We start from the raw sequence: 20,698 nt of genomic DNA on the forward strand, positions 1-20,698 counted from the left end.
AGGGAATTGGCAGAACATACCTGCAAGTCACACACCTAAGTGGTGACTATTCAATATGTAAGGAAGTTCTACAGCTCCATGACAACACCATAATGCAATTCAAATACAGGGAGGGGCTGAGGCAGGAGAATCACAAGTATCAGGATAACCTGGGCTGTATAGCAAGATATTATTTCAAGAAGCACAAATACGACAAGATAAGTACATATATAAAGGTGCTGGATAGATTTCTTTGAAGGAGATGTATAAATGGTCTACAATCATATGAGAAAATGATCTAAGGTGCAAGGGCCAACAAGATGGCTCAGTGGGTAGAGGTATCTGCCTCCAAGCCTGACGGTTAGAGTTCCATCCTGGGGACCTACATGGTGGAAGGGAGAACCGGCTTCTCCGAGTTTCCCTGTGACCTACACTAACAGGCCATGCTCAGGCACACTCACACAAATAAATATAAAAATAATAATAAATAAAATATAAAATAAAAATATAATTAAAAATTGTAAGATCAACTGTAGTTACCCACACATTTAATCCCAGCACTAAGAAGGTAGAGCCAGGAGAATCTCAGTGTCAGTTCGAGGTCAGCCTGGTCTACATAGTGAGCTATGGGCCAACCAGGGCTGCATAGATGGGGGGGTGGGGTGGGTAGAAATATAATTCAAAACTACATTGAGAGGGGCTGGAGAGATGGCTCAGAGGGTAAGGGCACTAGCTGCTCTTCCAGAGGTCCCGAGTTCGATTCCCAGAAACCACATGGTGGCTCACAACCGTCTGTAATGAGACCTGGTGCCTTCCTTGCCAGCAGTACATTGTATGCTTAATAAATAAACCTTAAAAAAAACTACATTGAGAGATCACTCAACACCCATCGAAATGACAACATCCAAAAGAAGAGAAAGCCAGGTTTCTTGTTTTACATGGTTCATGCCTATAATCTCATCTAGGAGGCCAGGGCAGGAGGGTCATCTGTTCAGAGCTAGCCTTGGCTACAGATGGAGACACTTTCCTAAACATAACTAAAACAAACAAGCAAAAAGAAGAGAAACTAACAAATGCTGACAGTTGGGAAAATTCCAACCCTGGTGCACTATTGGCAGGAATGTCAAATGATGTAGTTCTTATGAAAAATTGCCTGAAGATTTCCCAAAAGTTTAACTCAGAATTCTTACATGGCCCATCAATCCTACTATGGACACACTTTCCAAAGGACCAAATGCCATGACACAGGGACAGCTGTGCCCAGATGTGCTGACGGCAGCACTGTTACAGTAGCGGAAACGTGGAAGCAATTCCCTATCCCTCACTGAATGGCGGATAACAAAATGAACCCTATCTATACAGAGTTGATGAAATATCGCTCAGCCTTGAAAACAAAATTTGTAATACACTACAGCAGATATGACCCTGAGGACACTACATTAAGCAAAGAAACTAGTCACAAAAGGGCAAATATGTAGCTCCACTCATATAAGTGTGGAAAATATCCCAAAGTGGGCCAGCAAGATGCTCTGTGGGTAATGGCACCTACCACCAAGATGATGACCGGAGTGCTACCCCCAGGGTTGACATGGTAGGTGAGAAATAGTCCTACAAGCTGTCATCTTGACCTTTATATGGACACTGTGGCATGTGTGTGATAGTATATACGTGCGCGCGCACACATACACAACATGTACACACATACACACAAGCACACACACAAACACACACACGCACATATCTACACACACAAACATACACACACATACACACATGCACACACAAACATACACAGACGCACACAAACACACACACGCACATATACACACACAAACACACATGCACATACATACACACAAACACACAGACACATATACACATGCACACACAAACATACACAGACACACATTCTTCTTATTATTATTATTGTAGTTAAAACCATAGAATCAAGGGAAAGGGGCAGTGACAGGGGCCGTGGGGACAGAGAACAGAGCTATTGTTTATGGGTGGAGAGATTATATTTTCTGAGTTGGAAGGCTTCAATCATCTACTAGACAACAACATACAAATATTCCTACCCTGCCGGGCGATGGTGGCACACGCCTTTAATTCCAGCACTCGGAAGGCAGAGGCAGGAGGATCTCTATGAGTTCAAGACCAGCCTGGTCTACAGAGCTAGTTCCAGGACAGGCTCCAAAGCCACAGAAAAACCCTGTCTCAAAAAACCAAAAAAAAAAAAAAAAAACAAAAAACAACAACAACAAAAAAACCCCAAATATTCCTACCCTGATGAACTACACCCACAAATGGGTAAGAGGGCAAATTTAATGTTAGTTGTTTATTGATTACAACTTTAAAAAAAGACATAAAGTTCTGAAACTTCCAGGAAAAAAAAAGTCAATTTTGTTGGTCTTAACATCTAGCGAGCCAGAGTACTTCCTGCTACTGTCAAACTCCAAAAGTCATTTTGAATTAGTTCTGAAAACAGATGATCCAAGCAAGAGTCAAAAGATATAAACTGTGTATATTCCATACTTTCTTCATCCATTCTTCCATTGAAGGGCATCTCAGTTGTTTCCAGGTTCTGGATATTACAAACAATGCTGTTATGAACATAGTTGAGCATATACTTTTGTTGTATGATAAGGCATCTCTTGGGTATATTCCCAAGAGTGGTATTGCTAGGTCCAGAGGTAGGTTGATCCCGAATTTCCTGAGGAACCGCCACACTGCTTTCCAAAGTGGTTGCACAAGTTTACATTCCCACCAGCAATGGATGAGTGTACCCCTTTCTCCACAACCTCTCCAGCAAAGGCTATCATTGGTGCTTTTTATTTTAGCCATTCTGACAGGTGTAAGATGGTATCTTAAAGTTGTCTTGATTTGCATTTCCCTGATCGCTAAGGAAGTTGAGCATGACCTTAAGTGTTTTTTGGCCATTTGAAATTCTTCTGTTGAGAATTCTCTGTTCAGCTCAGTGCCCCATTTTATAATTGGGTTGATTAGCCTTTTACGGTCTAGTTTCTTGAGTTCTTTATATATTTTGGAGATCAGACCTTTGTCAGTTGCAGGGTTGGTGAAGATCTTCTCCCTCAGCAGTAAAAAACAATGACTTCTTGAATTTTGCATGCAAATGGACGGAAATAGAAAACACTATCCTGAGTGAGGTAAGCCAGACCCAAAAAGAGGAACATGGGATGTACTCACTCATATTTGGTTTCTAGCCATAAATAAAGGACATTGAGCCTAGAATTCGTGATCCTAGAGAAGCTAAATAAGAAGGTGAACCCAAAGAAAAACATATAGGCATCCTCCTGAACAGTAACCTTCATCAGGCGATGAAAGGAGACAGATACAAAGACCCACATTGGAGCACCGGACTGAAATCTCAAGGTCCAAATCAGGAGCAGAAGGAGAGAGAGCACGAGCAAGGAACTCAGGACCGCGAGGGGTGCACCCACACACTGAGACAATGGGGATGTTCTATCAGGAACTCACCAAGGCCAGCTGGTCTGGGTCAGAAAAAGCATGGGATAAAACCGGACTTGCTGAACATAGCGGACAATGAGGACTACTGAGAACTCAAGAACAATGGCAATGGGTTTTTGATCCTACTGCACGTACTGGCTTTGTGGGAGCCTAGGCAGTTTGGATACTCCTCTTACTAGACAGGGATGGAGGTGAGTGGTCTTTGAACTTCCCACAGGGCAGGGAACCCTGATTACTCTTAGGGCTGACGAGGGAGGGGGACTTGACTGGGGGAGGGAAATGGGAGGTGGGGGTGGGGAGGAGGCAGAATTCTTTAATAAATAAATAAATAAATAAAAGATCTAAACTGTGGCTAAGTGTAGCACTTTAGAGTTTTAAAAAGCACTGCAAAACCGATTCTTTTGAAAATCATTTTTTAAAAAAATGAACGCTTGAAACTCTCCAGGAAGAAACACAAGAAGAGCCTGCTTGGCGACGGGCAGAGCTTTCTGTCCAATCCTACGCAGATTTCAAAGATGACGTCGTAACTAACACAGCCGCAGATGCGCATCCCTTCCAGGCCGGTCAGAACTGATCGGAAACTGGAAACTGGCTGTATCTTGTCACCTTTGGCCTACTTACAGCTTCTCCTCCCATCTGAATGACTCACTCATTCTTCATCTCACTGACCCAAACCTCAGCACACTCCCCAGCTGCCACCCAGGAAACAACCGTCAGCACCAGGGACATCAGGAATTTGTCCTCTTGGTTCTTACTTTCTCTGAAGTCTCTATCAACACTCTGTGACAGCCAGCCAGATGACAACATTGGCCCTAATAAAAGCAGAGCCCCCCAAAAGTTGAGCACTGTCCATGGGCCCCACCGGCACCCTTCTTCCATGGATCTCTCAGTGATCGTGATGGTCATTTTTAATTGACAACGTGACATAAACAAAATAAAGAAGAGTGTGTGTGTGTCAGGGGGAGGAGTGCCTAAGCTGTGCTGGTCTGCAGGTGTGCCTGGGCCATCTGGTCTGCAGGTGTGCCTGGGCCGTGTTGGTCTGCAGGTGTAACTGGGCCGTGCTGGTCTGCAGGTGTGCCTGTGCCGTGCTGGTCTGCAGGTGTGCCTGGGCCATGCTGGTCTGCAGGTGTGCCTGGGCCGTGCTGGTCTTGCAGGTGTGCCTGGGCCATCTGGTCTGCAGGTGTGCCTGGGCCGTGTTGGTCTGCAGGTGTGCCTGTGCTGTGCTGGTCTGCAGGTGTGCCTGAGCTGAGCTGGTCTGTAGGTGTGCCCATGGGAGATTATCTGAACCGTGTTTACTGAGATTAGAAGATCCTGTTTAAATGTGAGCAGTACCATTTCATGGGCTGGGCCCTGGCAGGCACATATGCACTCATTCCCTCTCTGCTCCTGACTGTGGGTGTGACTAGCTGATTTACGTCCTGCCTTGTCTTCCCAAAAGTGATGGGCCGTAACCAGAAACTTTGAGCTAAAATCAATCCTTCTTCCTCAGTTGCTCACGCTGGGGCATTTTATCACAGCAACAGGAAACTAAGATAAAATGTTCCATGTGTCTCACTGAGTCTACTCTGTGTCTCACCTGATGGGTGGGGGACAGTCAGCAGTGTTCCACAGAGCAGTTACTGTGGTCAGAATAAAGTAGACACAGGGCCACAGGGGCACCCACCATATAATGGCAAGCTTCTTGAGTGTGGTGAGTGGGACAAAGGCACCCAGCCTCTGCTGAGACGAAGCATCATCTCATGAAGCAATGCCCTGGGCCCCGATGGTGTGGCTGCGGTTCATGGCCATCTTCTTAGGCGGGACCTCAAGAGCAAACTAGAGAAAATGGCAAGTATGCTGGTGGCCAGATTCCACTCTGAGTCACAGAGGCAGCAGATGTCGCCCACAGGTGTCCTCCAAGCTCCTCAGTACCCATACCCAGATTCTCAGTGTCCCCAAGGCCACTAGCATTTCGGTGAACTCCATAGGTTCTGCTGTATTGTGTGTATGTCTGTACATGTGTGTTTATATGTGTGTGCACATTCATGTGAAGCCATGAGACTGAAGTCAGAAGTCTCCCTTGATTGCTCTCCAATTTATTTATTGAGGCCAGGTCTCTCAGTTGAACCCAGAGCTCACTGGTGGGTTCTGGGGATCTGAACTCTGGTCCTCATTCCTGCTGTCTGCATGGAAAATGTTTTAGCCTGGGCACCATTTCCCTAGCCCTCTACTACATTCTTATGACAAGCCTGTGAGGGACAGTTTCACAGGAATTCTTCCAAGCTGGCTATACTATAAAATGAATGAGCATTTAATTTTCTTTGTTTTAAAGATTTATTTATTTTCTGTATGAGTGTTCCATCTGCGTGTACACCTTTATATCAGAAGAGGGCATCAGATCCCATTGTAGATGGTTGTGAACCACCATGCGGCTGTTAGAAATCAAACTCAGGACCTCTGGAATGCTTCTCTGAGCTATCTATCTCTCCAGCCCCACATTTAATTTTCTGCAGTCTAAGAATTAATGCTGAGGGGGCTGGAGAGATGGTTCAGAGGTAAAGAGCACTGGCTGCTCTTCCAGAGGTCCTGAGTTCAATTCCCAGCAACCACATGGTGGTTCACAACCATCTGTAATAAGATCGGGTGTCCTCTTCTGTATTGCAGGATACATGCAGGAAGAACCCTGTATACATAATAAATAAAAATCTTAAAAAAAAGAATTGATGCTGATTATAAGATGCAGCATTGAAATGCGACAGTCAGAGTCACCAAAGTTGAAAATGAACTGTGATCTATCTGAAGATAACACGGACTTCCAGAATCTTAGCATTAGGTATAATTTAAAGATTTGAGTTTACCCAAATCTTACCAATAAAAGTTAAAGGTTGCTATGGCAATCTGAATTTTTGCTATGTTGCATGTAAGGATGTGGGTTGGAGCTCCAGTTGTCGGGTTAGTTTTATAAAAAATCATAAGTAAAAATACAAACATCTTGCTACTGTTTCACTGAGATTTCACAGGCAATACCTTAACTCTAAAGCAGAGGAACACTAAGTTACTACATCACAGCCTCAGCTCAGATGAGACCACAAGCATCTTATGAGAAAGAGGTGCTCCTTCTAAACCCCCAAGGAACTGCTTTGAGAAGTCAGGGGAGTCCTTCACGTAGCCTACCTTTTGGTTACCGGCACAACCATTTCTTTCCTGGACCCCGAGGGGGATGGGAGAGAAGCACTGGGTTTCTTTGGTAACACCGTGCCATTGTTGACGGTGGTTCTTAATGGCAGGGTCTGCCCCAGTGGTCTTGCTGCAAGATAAGCATAGGATAAAGTCAGAACTTTCCCCATAGCAGCAGTAACACTTCACAGAATCCAAACAACACCACAGAACCCGAGATGCAAAGAATCATAGTTGCACAGAACCCAAGCTGTACAAAACCAGATTTGCACAGAACCCAAGCAGTACAGAACCCGAGCTGCACAGAACCTAAGCTGCACAGAACCCGAGCTATACAGACAGAATCAGAGCTGCACAGAACCTGAGCTATGCAGACCTGAGATGTAAAGAACTACAATTGCATAGAACCTGGGCTGTACAGAATTCAAGTTGCACAGAACCCGAGCTGCATGGAACCTGAGCTGTACAGAACCAGAGCTGTATAGAATCAGAGCTTCACAGAACCAGAGCTGCACAGAACCTGAGCTGTACAGAACCTGAGCTACATAGACTTGAGATGCAAAGAACTGCAATTGCACAGAACCTGAGCTGTACAGAACCCGAGCTGCATGGAGCCCAAGCTGCACAGAAGATGATTTCAATTCTAAAAGCTAACAGCAGTGGCACCAGTATGAAGGCAAGTCAGTGGACGTTTTCAGCAACGGCGATTTAACAGTGATTCCAAACAGCATCCTCTCAGCCTACACAGACAAACTCACAAGCAACAGGAAGCACAAAACCAAATATCTATAGAGACTAAGTGATCTCCTCTTGATGCTCTTCTGCCTGCTGCTCCTCCCACTCCTCCTCCTTCTGCTCCTTCTCCTGCTGCTCCTCCTCCTGCTGCTCCTCCTCCCCGATCTTCCTCCTACTCTTCATCCTCCCAAGTCTCCTTCTGCTGCTCCTCCTCCTGTTCCTTCTCCTCCTCTTCCTCCCATTTTCTTCTCCTTGTCCTGCTCCCCTCCATTTCCTAGTCTCCCTGCCTCCCAAGCACTTAGATTACAGATGTGCACCATCGTATCCAGCTGAGATGGGGATCAAACCCAGAGATTCCTGTACGCTACATAAGAACTCGACAACCAAGCTATATCCCTAACCTAGTGATGTTGCGGCTGCTGTTTAAGAAACAATACTGTTACCGGGCGGTGGTGGCGCACGCCTTTAATCCCAGCACTCGGGAGGCAGAGGCAGGAGGATCTCTGAGTTCGAGGCCAACCTGATCTACAAGAGCTAGTTCCAGGACAGGCTCCAAAGCCAAAGAGAAACCTTGTCTCGAAAAACAAAAACAAAACAACAACACATATACTCTGACAAAGGCAACAGAGAGGAGGAAAAAGTTGAATTGGTTTACAGTTCCAGGCTACTGTCCATCACTCAGAGGAAGTCAAGGTAGGACTCAAGGAGCTAGTCGTGGTACATCCACAGTGAAGGGCAAGGAGGAAAGAACAGAGCCACACTGGCTTCTGCACCTCTCTCAGCTTTACCCTCTTATACTGTTCAGGATCCCCTGCCCAGGAGATGGTGGTGCCCAATGGACTAAGTTTTCCTGCATCAATTAAAAATCAAGACATGGCCATGGGCCAAACTGATGCAGGCAGTGCCTCAACTGAGACACTCTTCTCAGGTAATTCTAAGTTATGGTAAGCTGACAGTTAAAACTAACCATCACAGGGACTGGCGAGATGGCTCAGAAAATAAGATCACTTGTTGTTTCCCCACATATACATGGTAGCTCACAACCATCCATAACTCCAGTTCCAGGGGATTTAATACCTTCTTCTGATTTCCTTGGACACCAGGCATATATGTGGCACTTATACACACACAAAGACAAAAACTCTTACACACAAAGTTTTAAAAATAATTAAACTAAACAATATAAGCATCAAAAGCCTGACTCATGGGGGAACTTGACAAAGTGGACCTCATTAAGAACTTTACAAGTTTGCCAAAGAAATTTAAAGAGGATAGAAACACAAATTAAAGGTTGGAAGAAAATATTTTTAAATTGCGTGTCTGATAAAGGACTCGTAGAGAGTATAATAAGAACTCTGAAAATTCAACATTAAAAAAACCAAAAAGGCCCAATTTAAAAACAAAATAGACAAAAGATCAGAAAAGACACCACACTAACTACCTTCAGGTGCCAAATGAACATATGCAAAGACAGTTAACATTAGGGAACGTGTTAGGGAATGCAAATCAAAACAATAATGAAATAGCTGTATACATCTATTGGAGTGGCTGAAATCCCAAAACCAAAACAAAACAACAGTTGCTGGCGAGGCTGGGAGCCACAGAACCAACATTCATTGATGAGGGGAGTGAAAAATGGCACAGCTACTTTGGAATACAGTTTGGCAGTTTCTTATAAAGCTAAATATAACCTTACCATATGATCTAGTAATCATTCTGACACCAAGTATTTACCTAATTGTCTGAAAACGTCTGTCTCCACAGACCTGCATGTAAATGTTTATAGCAGCCTTAATCACAATTGTCAAGAGCTAGAAGGAACCAAGATGGCCTTCCATAGGTAAACAGATAAACAAGCTGGTCCATTCAACAGCAGATTGTGCCTCAGTGATGAAAAGAAATTAAATGCCTGCCGCACCCACGGGTCTGAAGTCTGAGCGCTGTGACTGTTAGTGTCAACTGTGAACCTGATGGGACCTAGACTCATGGGTTCTGGGCATGCTATTGGGGGCTTTCTTGGTTATGTTCCTTAGAAGGGAAGACTGACCACTGTGGATGGCACCATTCCCTGGCTGGGATCCTGAACTGTGTAACACCAGAGAAACTGGGCTTGGTAGTGGCTTGTGTCCATCGCTCTCTGCTTCCTGATTGTGGATACAATGTTACCTAAGCAGCTTCAAGTGTGACCACCTGGAGGGCGTGCCTGCTCCAGTGTCCTAAATCAGGAAGAAGGGGAGGGGTCTGAGAATCTATCACCCTGCCCCCTCATCTCAGGCAATGTTCTACAGCTCTGGGGACCATACCAAGAACAGCTGGCTATGGCACTGTCAACCTTGAGTGTCCTCTTATCTTTAGCCACTCTGTCACACGCTTCTCTGGGATTCCCGTCAAGTGTGCGATGGCTATTCTTGACTGTCAACCTGACATCTGGAATTAACTACAACCCAAGCAGTGGGGTACACCTGTGAGGGATTTTTTTTAAAACTAAATCATTTGAAGTGAGAAGACCCACTAATTTTGTTGCTGTTCTTGCTTTGATTTTATTTCAAGACAAGATTTTTCTGTGTATCCCTGGCTGTCCTGGAATTCACTCTGTAGGACAGATTGGACTCGAACCCAGAGATCCACCGGCCTCTGCCTCCAGAGTGCTGGGATTAAAGGTATGTGCAGCCACACCTGGTTGAGGGAACACCCATTTTTAATTTGGATGATTTGAGGTGGAAAGACATACCTTTAATTCAGACCACACCTTCTGCTGGCAGCCTATATAAGGACATGGGAGAAGAAAGCTTGTTCTCTTTGTCTGCTTGCTCTTACTGGCAAGTCCACTCCTCACTGGCATTGGAGCCTACTTCTTTTGGGATTCCAGTATATACTGAGACATCCAGCCTTGTGGACCAACCAACTCCTGGATTCTTTGGGCTTTCTATTGGTAGACAGCCATTTTGGACTACCTGGACCACAGCATGTAGGCCACTTTAATCAATTCCCCATAAATATATTCATTCCATCAGTTCCATTCCCTTACAGAACCCCGACTAATACAAGGAACCAGCAGATTTTTAAAAGGCAGTATTTGGTTGACATTGTGGCTTCAGGTGAGCTACTCACTTCCTAGAGTCATGGAGGAGGGGTCGGCTAGACACACAGACCCACGTTCTATCAGTATGCTTTAATAGAATAGACTCTACACTCAGGCCCCAAATCCAGGCTAAATGCTGTGCCCCTTGGGGTAACAGAAACACACTGTCACCACTCGAGCCCTCTCTGAAGGGCTGAGGGAGGGAGCAGTTACGAGAGCCTGGGGGGAAAAAAAGCAGAGGCCCCTGAGGACACAGCCACGCCAGGGTGCAGGGACGGTGCTAGGCTCCCTTAGCGGTCCTCAGGGAATCAGACAAAGGTATGAATATTCTGATCTTTTACTTTCCTTTCCCATCTCTCAATCCTAGAGGGGAGGTGAAGGCAGAAGGAGCTTGTGAGGTAACTCCAGCAGAAGCTGGCGGGGAAGGACCCAGAAGATCAGAGCCAGCTGTCATCAGGCTGAGTGCCGCGTGCTGCCGCGTGCTGCCGGCTGCCCACTGAGCAGCCTTCTCCATCAACAGCTAGCTTCTGAGAGGTTACACCTGCCACCAGGCCCACACGAGGAGGGAACCTGATACAGATGGCTTCCGTAGCCACGGATTCAATGCTTGGAGGGTTAGGAACAGGAAGTGAAGGTCCCTAGCACAGGGCACAGCACACAGGAGGGGAGGTGGCTGACATCCTGGCTTCATTTCTAATGATTTGATAAAGCACCCCAACAAAAAGCAATTTATGGAGAAGGGAATTATTTTAGCTCACAGTTCCGGGCTATTGTTCAACCGTAGCAGGGGCATCGAGGCAGGAACTTGAAGCAGTTGGTCACACCACAGCCACAGTCAAGGACAGGGAGAGAGTAACGTGTGTGTGTGTGTGTGTGTGTGTGTGTGTGTGTGTGCTAGTGTTCCTTCTCTCCTCTCCTATAGTCCAGGACCCCACATCACAGCTCTGTGAGATTCAGCCCCCAGAGTTTCAGACACCTAGTAGCTTCACCCCCAAAGTGACATAGTATAGGGGCCACTGCACCCCTCACAATACACGTCTCCCTATTTCCCGACTTCCTCTGGCTTCTCACTGTGACTTCCCAGTTTTCAAACTGACGATGCACTTCCACTAGTGAAAGCCATGCACACTGGGGCGTCAAAAACCATGAAAACGTCATTTCTTGCAGGCTTTGTAAGCGATCAAATACCATTCATCATCAAGTAAAATAAAAGCCCTAGGCAAACCCTGTCTATTATTTCCCCTACTCTTCAAAAATCAGGAATGTTAGAAACCCAAAGCTTCATTTAAGGCCATTGGGACACAGTCGTCATCAGGTCTATTTGTGGGCAGATGAGTAGGCCACGGAGAATCTAAAATGACCGAGTTTCTGGTCTGAAATACCCCAACTGCTTTGCAACTTAGGAGCAAAGCTCACTGGAAAGGATTATTTAGAATACAGAGCTGAGGGCAGCACGTGCCTCTGAAGTGGATCTGGCCCGTCAGCACCACGAAAGACAAAGAACAGGCCCTTGCCAAGGGGTGGAAATGCAGCAGAGGACTGGAGAAGACATGGCTTGAGAGAGACCAAGAAGATCTCTCTTCTTGTCTTCTTGTGTTAGACAGTGCGCTCCCAACTCCAGTGGCAATCCAAGCCTGGAGTCAACAAGGAGAGAGAGAGACAGACAAAGAGAGAGAGAGAGAGAGACAGAGAGAGACAGAGACAGAGAGAGAGGCAGAGAGAGAGACAGAGAGAGAGACAGAGAGAGAGACAGAGAACCTTGCTTTTTGACACAAGATCTCTCACTGCTCCAAGGCTTGCCCAGTAGGCTAGGCCAGCCAGTGAAACCCAGGGACCCATCTCCTGCTGCTTCCCTATAAACTCAGGTCACCTCATCCAGTGGGGACCACCCTCTGGTCTTCATGTGTGTATGGCAAGCACTTTATTGACAGAGCTACCTCCATGGTTTAAGAAAGGCTTTTTTGTTTGTTGGCTTGTTTTCATTTTGTTTTGCTTTGTTTTGTTTTCTGAAACAGTTGTCTCTTTATGTAGTCCGGCCTGTCTTGGAAATCAGAGATCCCCCTGCCTCTGCTTCCTGGATGCTGAGATTAAAAATGAGTATCACCACACCCAGCCAAGAGAGGCACGTTTAAAGGGACATTAACACACTACAACCTCAGTGTGTTTTAACCAGAGGAAACTCAACAGCCTGGATGGGGCAGCCACACAGAAAATCAACTCTGGCAACAGGTGAGCCACTGTGGTCAGATGTAAACATCAGGACACTGCTACACATGCCTGTTGCAGAGTATCCCTTTACACTCTGGGAGGATGTGTCACTGTGTTTGGTTTAATAAAAGGCTGAATGGCCATTAGCTAGGTACGAAGAGGTTAGGCAGCACTTCTGGGGACAAAGAGGTCTTGGGGAAGAAGACAGGTGGAGTCACCAGCCGGACGCAGAGGGGGCAAGACATGCAGGAGGAGAGGTAAAAGCCATGAGTCACATGAAACACAAAGGTGAATAGAAATGGGTTAATTTAAGAGTAAGAGCTAGTGGGACAAGCCTAAGTGAAGGCACTGCTTTCATAATTAATAACTCTCTGTGTCGTTTTCTGTGAGCTGGTGGCCCAAAGACAAACCCATCTACACCTGCATGTGGTGAGGGGCTTTATGACATCTTTTGATTCTGAAATTTGGAGGCAAGGTCACTACAAAGCTGCTTAACATAAGCGCTGCTTTTGTAGGCCATATCCTGGGAGGGGCATAAAAGAATGGCTTGAATTGAGCAGAAACCCACTGATACAGACCTCTGTTACAGGTTGCGTCCCCATAGGTAGCAGAGGAGTCTCAAGAGCTGCCAAAGGCGCACCCTGAAAGAAGCTGAGCAGACTGCCTTCTGGACTCAGTTTTCTAAAGGGGTCTCCACCCAGACTGGCCAAGGGGCTGCCATGTACACATGAGTGGTTTATTGTGCTTCAGAGTAAGCTGAGGATGCACGAGCAGATGAGACAGACCCCTCTAGGTTTCTGGATGGAACCCCAGCAGGGACTGAAGCACTCTAGGTCAGCTCTCTCTATCCAGGTAATCCTAACTGTTCTCAGACCATCAGGACGGTCCAGTCCTTGACTCAAAGAGTATTTAAGGATTATCTACAAATGTGAACCTCAGCATCACGCTGGACAAATCGCCAACAACATACCAACAAACACTGTCACACTTTGTGAGATTAGTTTAGTGGAGCAGGGCTAAGGACATTTTGATTTGGGATCAGTTTTGGAGAAAAGCACCTGTGTACGAGTGAGGATCTTTAATGCTGCTGTGGATGCCGTACCACGCCCACCCCCTGTGGATGCTGCGCCACGCCCACCCACACCCACCCGACTGTGGATGCCACACCACATCCACCCTGCTGTGGATTCTGCACCATGCCCACCCTGCTGTGGATGCTGTACCACGCCCACCCCTCTGTGGATGCCATAACACGCCCACCCCTCTGTGGATGCTGCGCCAAGCCCACCCACACCCGCCCGACTGTGGATGCCACACCACACCCACCCTGCTGTGGATTCTGCACCACGCCCAACCCTCTGTGGATGTTGCACCATGCCCACCCCTCTGTGGATGCTGTGCCACGCCCACCCCTCTGTGGATGCTGCACCAAGCCCACCCCTCTGTGGATGCTGCGCCACGCCCACTCCGCTGTGGATGTTGCACTACGACCACCTCACTATGGAAGCTGTATGCGCCCACCCTACTATGGATGTTGCACTACGCCCACCCCCCCGCTGTGGACGCCACACTGTGCCCACCCTGCTGTGGATTCCATGCCGTGCCCACCCTGCTGTGGGTCTGCACCACGCCCACCTTTGGTAGGTCCTTTTCTGTTAAGCACAGCTTGTTGCTCCTCTGTGATGTTCAGCCTCCGAACCACGTCAGCCAGCGCTGACTTGAGCAACTGGATGTCATCCTCCTGCATCTGGACTCGTTGCTCCAGAGAGGCGATTCGGTCTGATACCTCCATGCTGCTGGCAGCGGATGCGCTGTCATCTAGACCAGAGAGAAGTGTCGGGTGAGATATGCCCCATGACAATCGGATCTGTACACACACCAGAACGCTGTTCGAGCGTGATACAATCTACCAATCTGAGATAAAGGCTTGTTGGCAGAATCACAAGAGATGGTTTACTTTACGGAATTTCCGATCTTCATTCCACTACTGGCATCTCACTCTTCATGTGCTAGCCACGTTTAACTGAGGTCTAAAGTGCATTCTATTTTTCTACATGCAAGCCAGTGTGTTTGCTCACTCAGTGGTATCAGAGAACCTCGGGGACCTGAGTAACTTCAGACTGTTTACTTCAAGTTCTCAACAGCGCAGAATCCCCTCTGCTTACTTAGCCTTTCTCAACAGTGCTGGCTGACAGGCAGTCTGTGGATGGAGGACCACACTGCTCATGGGTCTGCTAAGCCTGTAGTCACTCTGCCTCTTGAAACCAACAGAAGTCTATCTGAATCCTTGCATCCCGACGATCCCCCACCAAACCATGGCCACACAGTCCTAGCTGTGCTGATGGAAAAGCACCCAGACCAAGGTGAGGATGTCAGCACCCATAGGACAGCTCCGTGAGATTCAGACACAGCCCTCAGGGGTTCAGGTGCACAGTACCACTCCTGAATTAGCTGAGAAATGTGCTTCTACTCTTTGAAGGATAAAGCATCGAGTGGTCAAATCTGTCTGGTAAGCAAGCCTTTATGTAACAACCATGGTCATCAGAGTCACAGAGTCACAACTCCTGGCCACTCCACAGGGCTCCACAGGACCTTCCTCGCTCTCCCACCTCGGTTTTTAGAATCGTCCTCCTCACTGACTGTGTTCCCCCCAATCTGCCTTCCCCATGGTGGTGTGAATGAGAGTGGCCCCTACAGGCTCGGAGGTTTGAATACTCGGTCCCTAGTTGGTAGAACTGTTTGGGAAAAATTAGGTGGGGTGATCATGTTGGAAGTGTCACTGTGGGTGGAGCTTGAGGTTTCAAAAGCTTAACGTCATTGCCAGCGTGCTCTCTTTCTTGTGGATCAAGATGTGAGCTCTCAGCTGCTGCTCCAGACACTAACTGCCATGCCTTCACTCCACCCCTGTAGACTCTAAGCCTCCAGCACCATTATAGTTAGGATGTTTTCTCTCAAGGCCCAGGTGGTAGGTGGCTGTGCTGCAAACTTTTGGGGTTGGGGCCTAGCAGGGGTTCTAAAGTTCTTGGACACATGCCTCTGCAAAGGATTATGGGATTATGGGGTCTCCATCTCCTCTACTCCTTTCCCCAGTCTCTTTCTTTTTTGTGTCCTGGATACGAGGTGAGTGGTTCTGCCCCACTGCATACTCTGACCTCACCACAGACAACCCTTGGGCTTTTTGGATCCTGCTCCACTGTGAAGGTTTGCTTGCTTCCATTTCTGCAGGTAAAGACTCTCAAGAGCACGGCCGGGGAGACGGCTTGGCAGGCGGCCCTCAAGTCTGATGGCTTTCCCCCAATACAGCTGGGGAAGCAGATTAGATGGGGGACAACAGAGCCTGCTCTGACCCACACAGACCGTTGCTGACAGTTGAACACGTCACCGAATGCCACAGCTGGAGAAGGAGAGCTTTCTCTCACTTCTGTCAAGGAAGACTGTGTTGGACTAGGAATGGGGCACACAATAAACCGACACAAGTTATCTGTTTTAAAGTAATTTTAGATCCAGTACATCCAGCGCAATTTATCCAGGGAAGTCATTGAAACAGAGTCTGTAACAAGAAACTGAAGAGATGGCTCAGCAGTTAGGAGCACAGGCTGCTCTTACAGAGGACCTGAGTTCAGTTCCCAGGACCCACGTGGTGGTTCACAAACACCTGTAACTCAGTTTCAGGGGATCTGACGCCCTCTTCTGGCTGCTGTAGGCACTGCTACACAATGATGCACATATATCATGTAGGCACTGATACATAAAATCAATCTTTTTAAAAAGGTTTTTAAACATTTATATCTTAGTGACTTCAAAGTTTTCACATCGGTAAATCATTTTTCTTATAGCATTAGAGGGTACATTGTAAAAAAAAAAAAAAACAAGCTTTCTCTACACTTTCATTCCTTGGGTTGGGGTTTATCTGCCTTGGTGAGAGGGTTTTATGTAGTCTAGGCTGGCCTTGAACTTGCTATGCATCCAAGTATGACTTTAAACTGATCCTCTTGATTCCACCTCCCAAGTGCTTGGATTACAGATGTAGTTATCACATACGGTTTATGCAATGGTGGGGACCAAACTCAGGGCTTTGTGAGTGCTGGGCAAACACTCTACCAACTGAACTAACCCCCAGCCTGCCTCAGGTTCTTGAGACTTCCATTTGAGACTGGAACTCACTGGATGGGTCACCTGCTTACTTGGGTGGCCTGGGCTCTGCTTACCCAGCACGGGGCTGTCACTGGGCCCCTGAGGATGTCTCTTCCAGTGTAGAGTGACTGTCTCTAGATAGCCACACCACAAAGTGGGACACTGTGCCCATGGTGGTGAGGCACCATAGAGGTCTGAGCAGGTAGCTTTTCTGCAAGGCTCAGTCAAGAGCAGACATTCTCAGGGCCACACATAACACATCCTAGCATTGCTGTGGAATGTTACCTATGAGGAGGGGGGATCCTGGGGTTGTAGAGGGAACAGGGTATGGTAGACAAAGCACTGGTGGGCACAGGGGCATGCGCATCAGGATTCCTGATCTTCATCATTAACTACTGGACCCTGGCAAGTAACCTGACCACTCCAGGCCCAGTTCTCCACGCTGATCTCATGAGGACAAATGTTAATGTGCACAGAACAGCCAATATTAACACATGAATGGCCTGGAGATGCTCACGCGGTGATAGTGTGTATTCACACATGGGTGATGTGCCCCTTATCTGAAACGGAGTGTTTCCAGTGTTGAACTTTTCCAGGCTTGTGTTTTATTGAGCGAGCACGGGAACTATCTAAAATCTAAAATGCAGCAAGCTGATTCTCTAAAGCTTCTGATTTCAGAGCATTTTATACCTTGAATTTTCAGATTGGGAACACTCTAGACAGGTAGCTCACTGCTGCTACCATTATCTCAAAAAACAAAGCCTGACCTTCGGCACTCCTGGTGACAAGCTGTAAAGCCGGAAGTAAATCTGCAAACTGCGGTGACTAGCTGGTGAGGTCACCCAGACTGAAGACACCACTTCTGCTCCCAGCTCAGTGACAGCCTCAGGACTGATGTCACCCCTCCCATGTAGCACTTGGGGTGGGGGGACGCAAGACAAGGACTCACTGAGGGCTAAGAACATCCCCGCCCAGTCCCCCTCTCCCTCCAGACCCAGAGGAAGACTCCTGACCACAGATAGACTCACCAAAGCAGCAACAGGCGGACCGGAGAAAGCAGGGCCCGGATGCGGATGAGGGAAGAACAGGGTTTGAAAGCCGTGACACGGTGACTTGAGTTTTAATGCATTCACACCATTGAAAACCAAAGGGGAAACTGAGGGCGTCATACACACAGAGCTGCACTGGAGCAGCTTGGTCAGTTTATTAGCTCTTTTGTATTGACCCGTGTTCGCACGTCCTTTTGCCTAACTGTTGTTGTCAAGCTAGAGGAGTTCTCCTGAGACTGCAGCGTCAGATGCTTGGAAGCCAACCTTAGTGTGCTGGAGCTGCTGTGGGGTGGAGGGGGTGGTATGACAAATGCACAGTCAGCCGCTAAGGCCGGGGTTCTCAACCTGTGGGTCACAGTCGGGGGGGGGGGGGAATTGCATATCGGATATTTACACTACAATTCATAACAGTAGGAAAATTACAGTTATGAAGTAACAGCAAAGATAATTTTATGGCTGGGGTCACCACAACATGAGGAACTGTGTGAAAGGGTCTCAGCATCAGGGAGGCTGAGGAAGTGGTCCTCAGTACAGTGGTACTGAAGCAACGGGGATGAGAGAGACGGGGAAGAAGATTGAAGCCCTTTAAACCACGAAGCCCTGGCTGGTCTGGCACTCCCTATGTAGAGCAGGCTAGACTTGAACTCACAGAGATCCACCTGCCTCTGCCTTTTGGTATTTTCTGTTTGAAGTATTATGTTACCTATGAAACTGTCTTCTTGACCTAATAGTTAGGATTGGTTTCAGATGATAGGCCCTTGCCTGTGAAAGCCTGTCTCATAACTGCTGACATGAAATCAGAAAAGTAGTTTAAACAGTTGAAAATCCATCCCCAGGGTCAGAGCCAGCTCCCTGGATGTCTAACATGAGGCTTCCTAAAGCACCTGGGCACTGGTAGTGCCTCAGCTGCGTGTTACTGCACGGACTTGGCTGGCAGAATAACTTTAAGACAGAGAAATCTAAGTCCTTCTTGTAGAAGCTCTCTCTTAGGCCACTATCAGACAATGGGCCACTTGAAGCCAGGCAGAAGGGCACATGTCTTTAGTCCCAGCAGAGGCAGAGGCAGGCAGATAGGTCTCTGTGAGTTTGAGGTCAGCCTGGCCTACGTAGTGAGTTCTGGGAGAGCCAGGGCTACATAGTGAGACCCTTCCTTAAAATAAACAAAAACAAACAGAAGGAAGACGCCAAGTGTGTCAGACAGTGGTGATGAAGACCCTGGGCATCAGGTAGCAAGGACAGTGACCGCTGAGAGGTGGTGAATCAAAGGGTAAGTCTACAGCTATTTCAACATGTGCCTGCAGCTTCCAGAACAGGCTGCACAGGGGGCACAGGTGGAACCTGTGGTGGCTGTATGTCAGGGAGACAGAGCTAGAGACGGCAGGAGGCACACAGGAGAGGAGGACGCTGCCAGGCGGTACTCCAGACACCTGCGGAGGATGCTCCTCTGTCTTCAGGGGTTGTGCAAGGGTCACGAAGGAATCTTCCTTGAAACAGACATAGTATAGTCTCCGGAGCCCATGGAGGATGGTTCCTACCATTTATGTGTCGATGGTGTCACTAGACTGAACAAAGAAAGGACCCACTCACGATGGCCCAGGAGCAACAGTGCTCCTATTCAGGAGCCACAGGGACATGTTTGCCCTCTGGGAGGGGCTCTGATTCCCGGGAAAGAGTGCCAGCCTCCCTGAGGTGTGCATACACCACACCATCCACCTTGCCCCTTCCACATAAGCACACCTTAAATGGAGAGCTGGCCGGCCAACAGAGCATGGTCAGCTGCCTCTACCATTCAGCTCCATGCCGAGGCCACCTTCTGGTCGTAAGAATTCACCTTGTTTAATGTAAACTTGAGCAGTAAACCAGGTCTGTGTGGCTGTCAGCCTAAAACAGCCCTGTGTGAGTAGCGGGTACCAGTGATACCCTGTCAAATGGCTACCCAGGGCTCTCTTGTAGTAGCAAGAATTCCATTAGTGATGGTAAAGCTCGGGGCCTTATCCCTGCAGATACTGTCTTTGTTTCTTTAGAACATGAGTTCGTCACAATGCCCACTGTTTATCCCACCAGAAAGTAGGTACCATGGCTGTTTCTTCCCCGCGGTTTACCCCAAACCCAGAGTGGGTTCAGCACTCCCTGGCACATGACATGCCTGTGTAACAGGATCAAACGGCACAACACACCCCCAGTACTCATGGAGCCCATGATCTGTGCGCACACACACACTGGGGCATCTGTTTCTACAAAGAACACAAGAGCCAGGTTGTGGCTGTGAGGTGTCTTGGTCAAATTCTGTCCGGCATACAGGGTCAGGTTCCCAGAAGGAGGTACATTGCCTCCGGTCCCTTGGAAGATCTAACCCAGAGTGCAAACTGTCCATCCTCCCGCCCTCCTGCCGCACGATGCTCCGCAGAAGGAGTGACTGCCTCTGGGGCCAGGAACTGGCATGGGCCAGGAACTGGCATAAGCATAGGAAGACCAGCTTATCTACTGGCACCAGAGTCTCTTAAAGGTGGGTTTTACAGGAAAAAAAAATCAAGTTATCATAAAACGAAACTAGTTGTGTATTGTGAACCAGTCTCCCCAGCCCTATGCCTGCACCCAAGGGTGTACCAGGATTAGGAGAGGAGTCTCAACTAGATAGAAAAGGGACCTTGATCTGTTTCCAGGAGGCAAAGCTCCAAGGAAGCTCCTGTCACTTGTCACCACACTGACACCAGTGATGATCCAGAAAACACAGATGGATTGGATTGGTGACAGCCAGCATGTCTGGTGAGGCAGAGTGGGCCAAAGAAAGGGATGCAGGAAAAGAAGAGGGCTAGAGGGGCTTCAGCAGCCCTAAGTGGGGCCCAAAGACATGAAGACAAAAATA

At 47.7% G+C, this 20,698-nt stretch overlaps 1 protein-coding gene across 4 annotated transcripts in view; it reads right to left on the reverse strand.

The window, feature by feature from the left end:
* Positions 1-20,698, reverse strand: part of Eml1 (EMAP like 1) — a 157,937-nt gene that overhangs the window by 56,813 nt on the left and 80,426 nt on the right. For all 4 annotated transcript variants that reach the window (XM_057782213.1, XM_057782215.1, XM_057782212.1 and 1 more), the window contains 2 exons: positions 14,285-14,467; positions 6,622-6,754 (listed from right to left, as the gene is read on the reverse strand). In XM_057782213.1, coding sequence (XP_057638196.1) covers positions 6,622-6,754; positions 14,285-14,467 — 316 coding nt within the window. The remainder of the gene's footprint in view (positions 1-6,621; positions 6,755-14,284; positions 14,468-20,698) is intronic.

This window comes from Chionomys nivalis, chromosome 10 (assembly GCF_950005125.1).
Source record: "Chionomys nivalis chromosome 10, mChiNiv1.1, whole genome shotgun sequence".
Lineage (NCBI taxonomy): Eukaryota > Metazoa > Chordata > Mammalia > Rodentia > Cricetidae > Chionomys > Chionomys nivalis.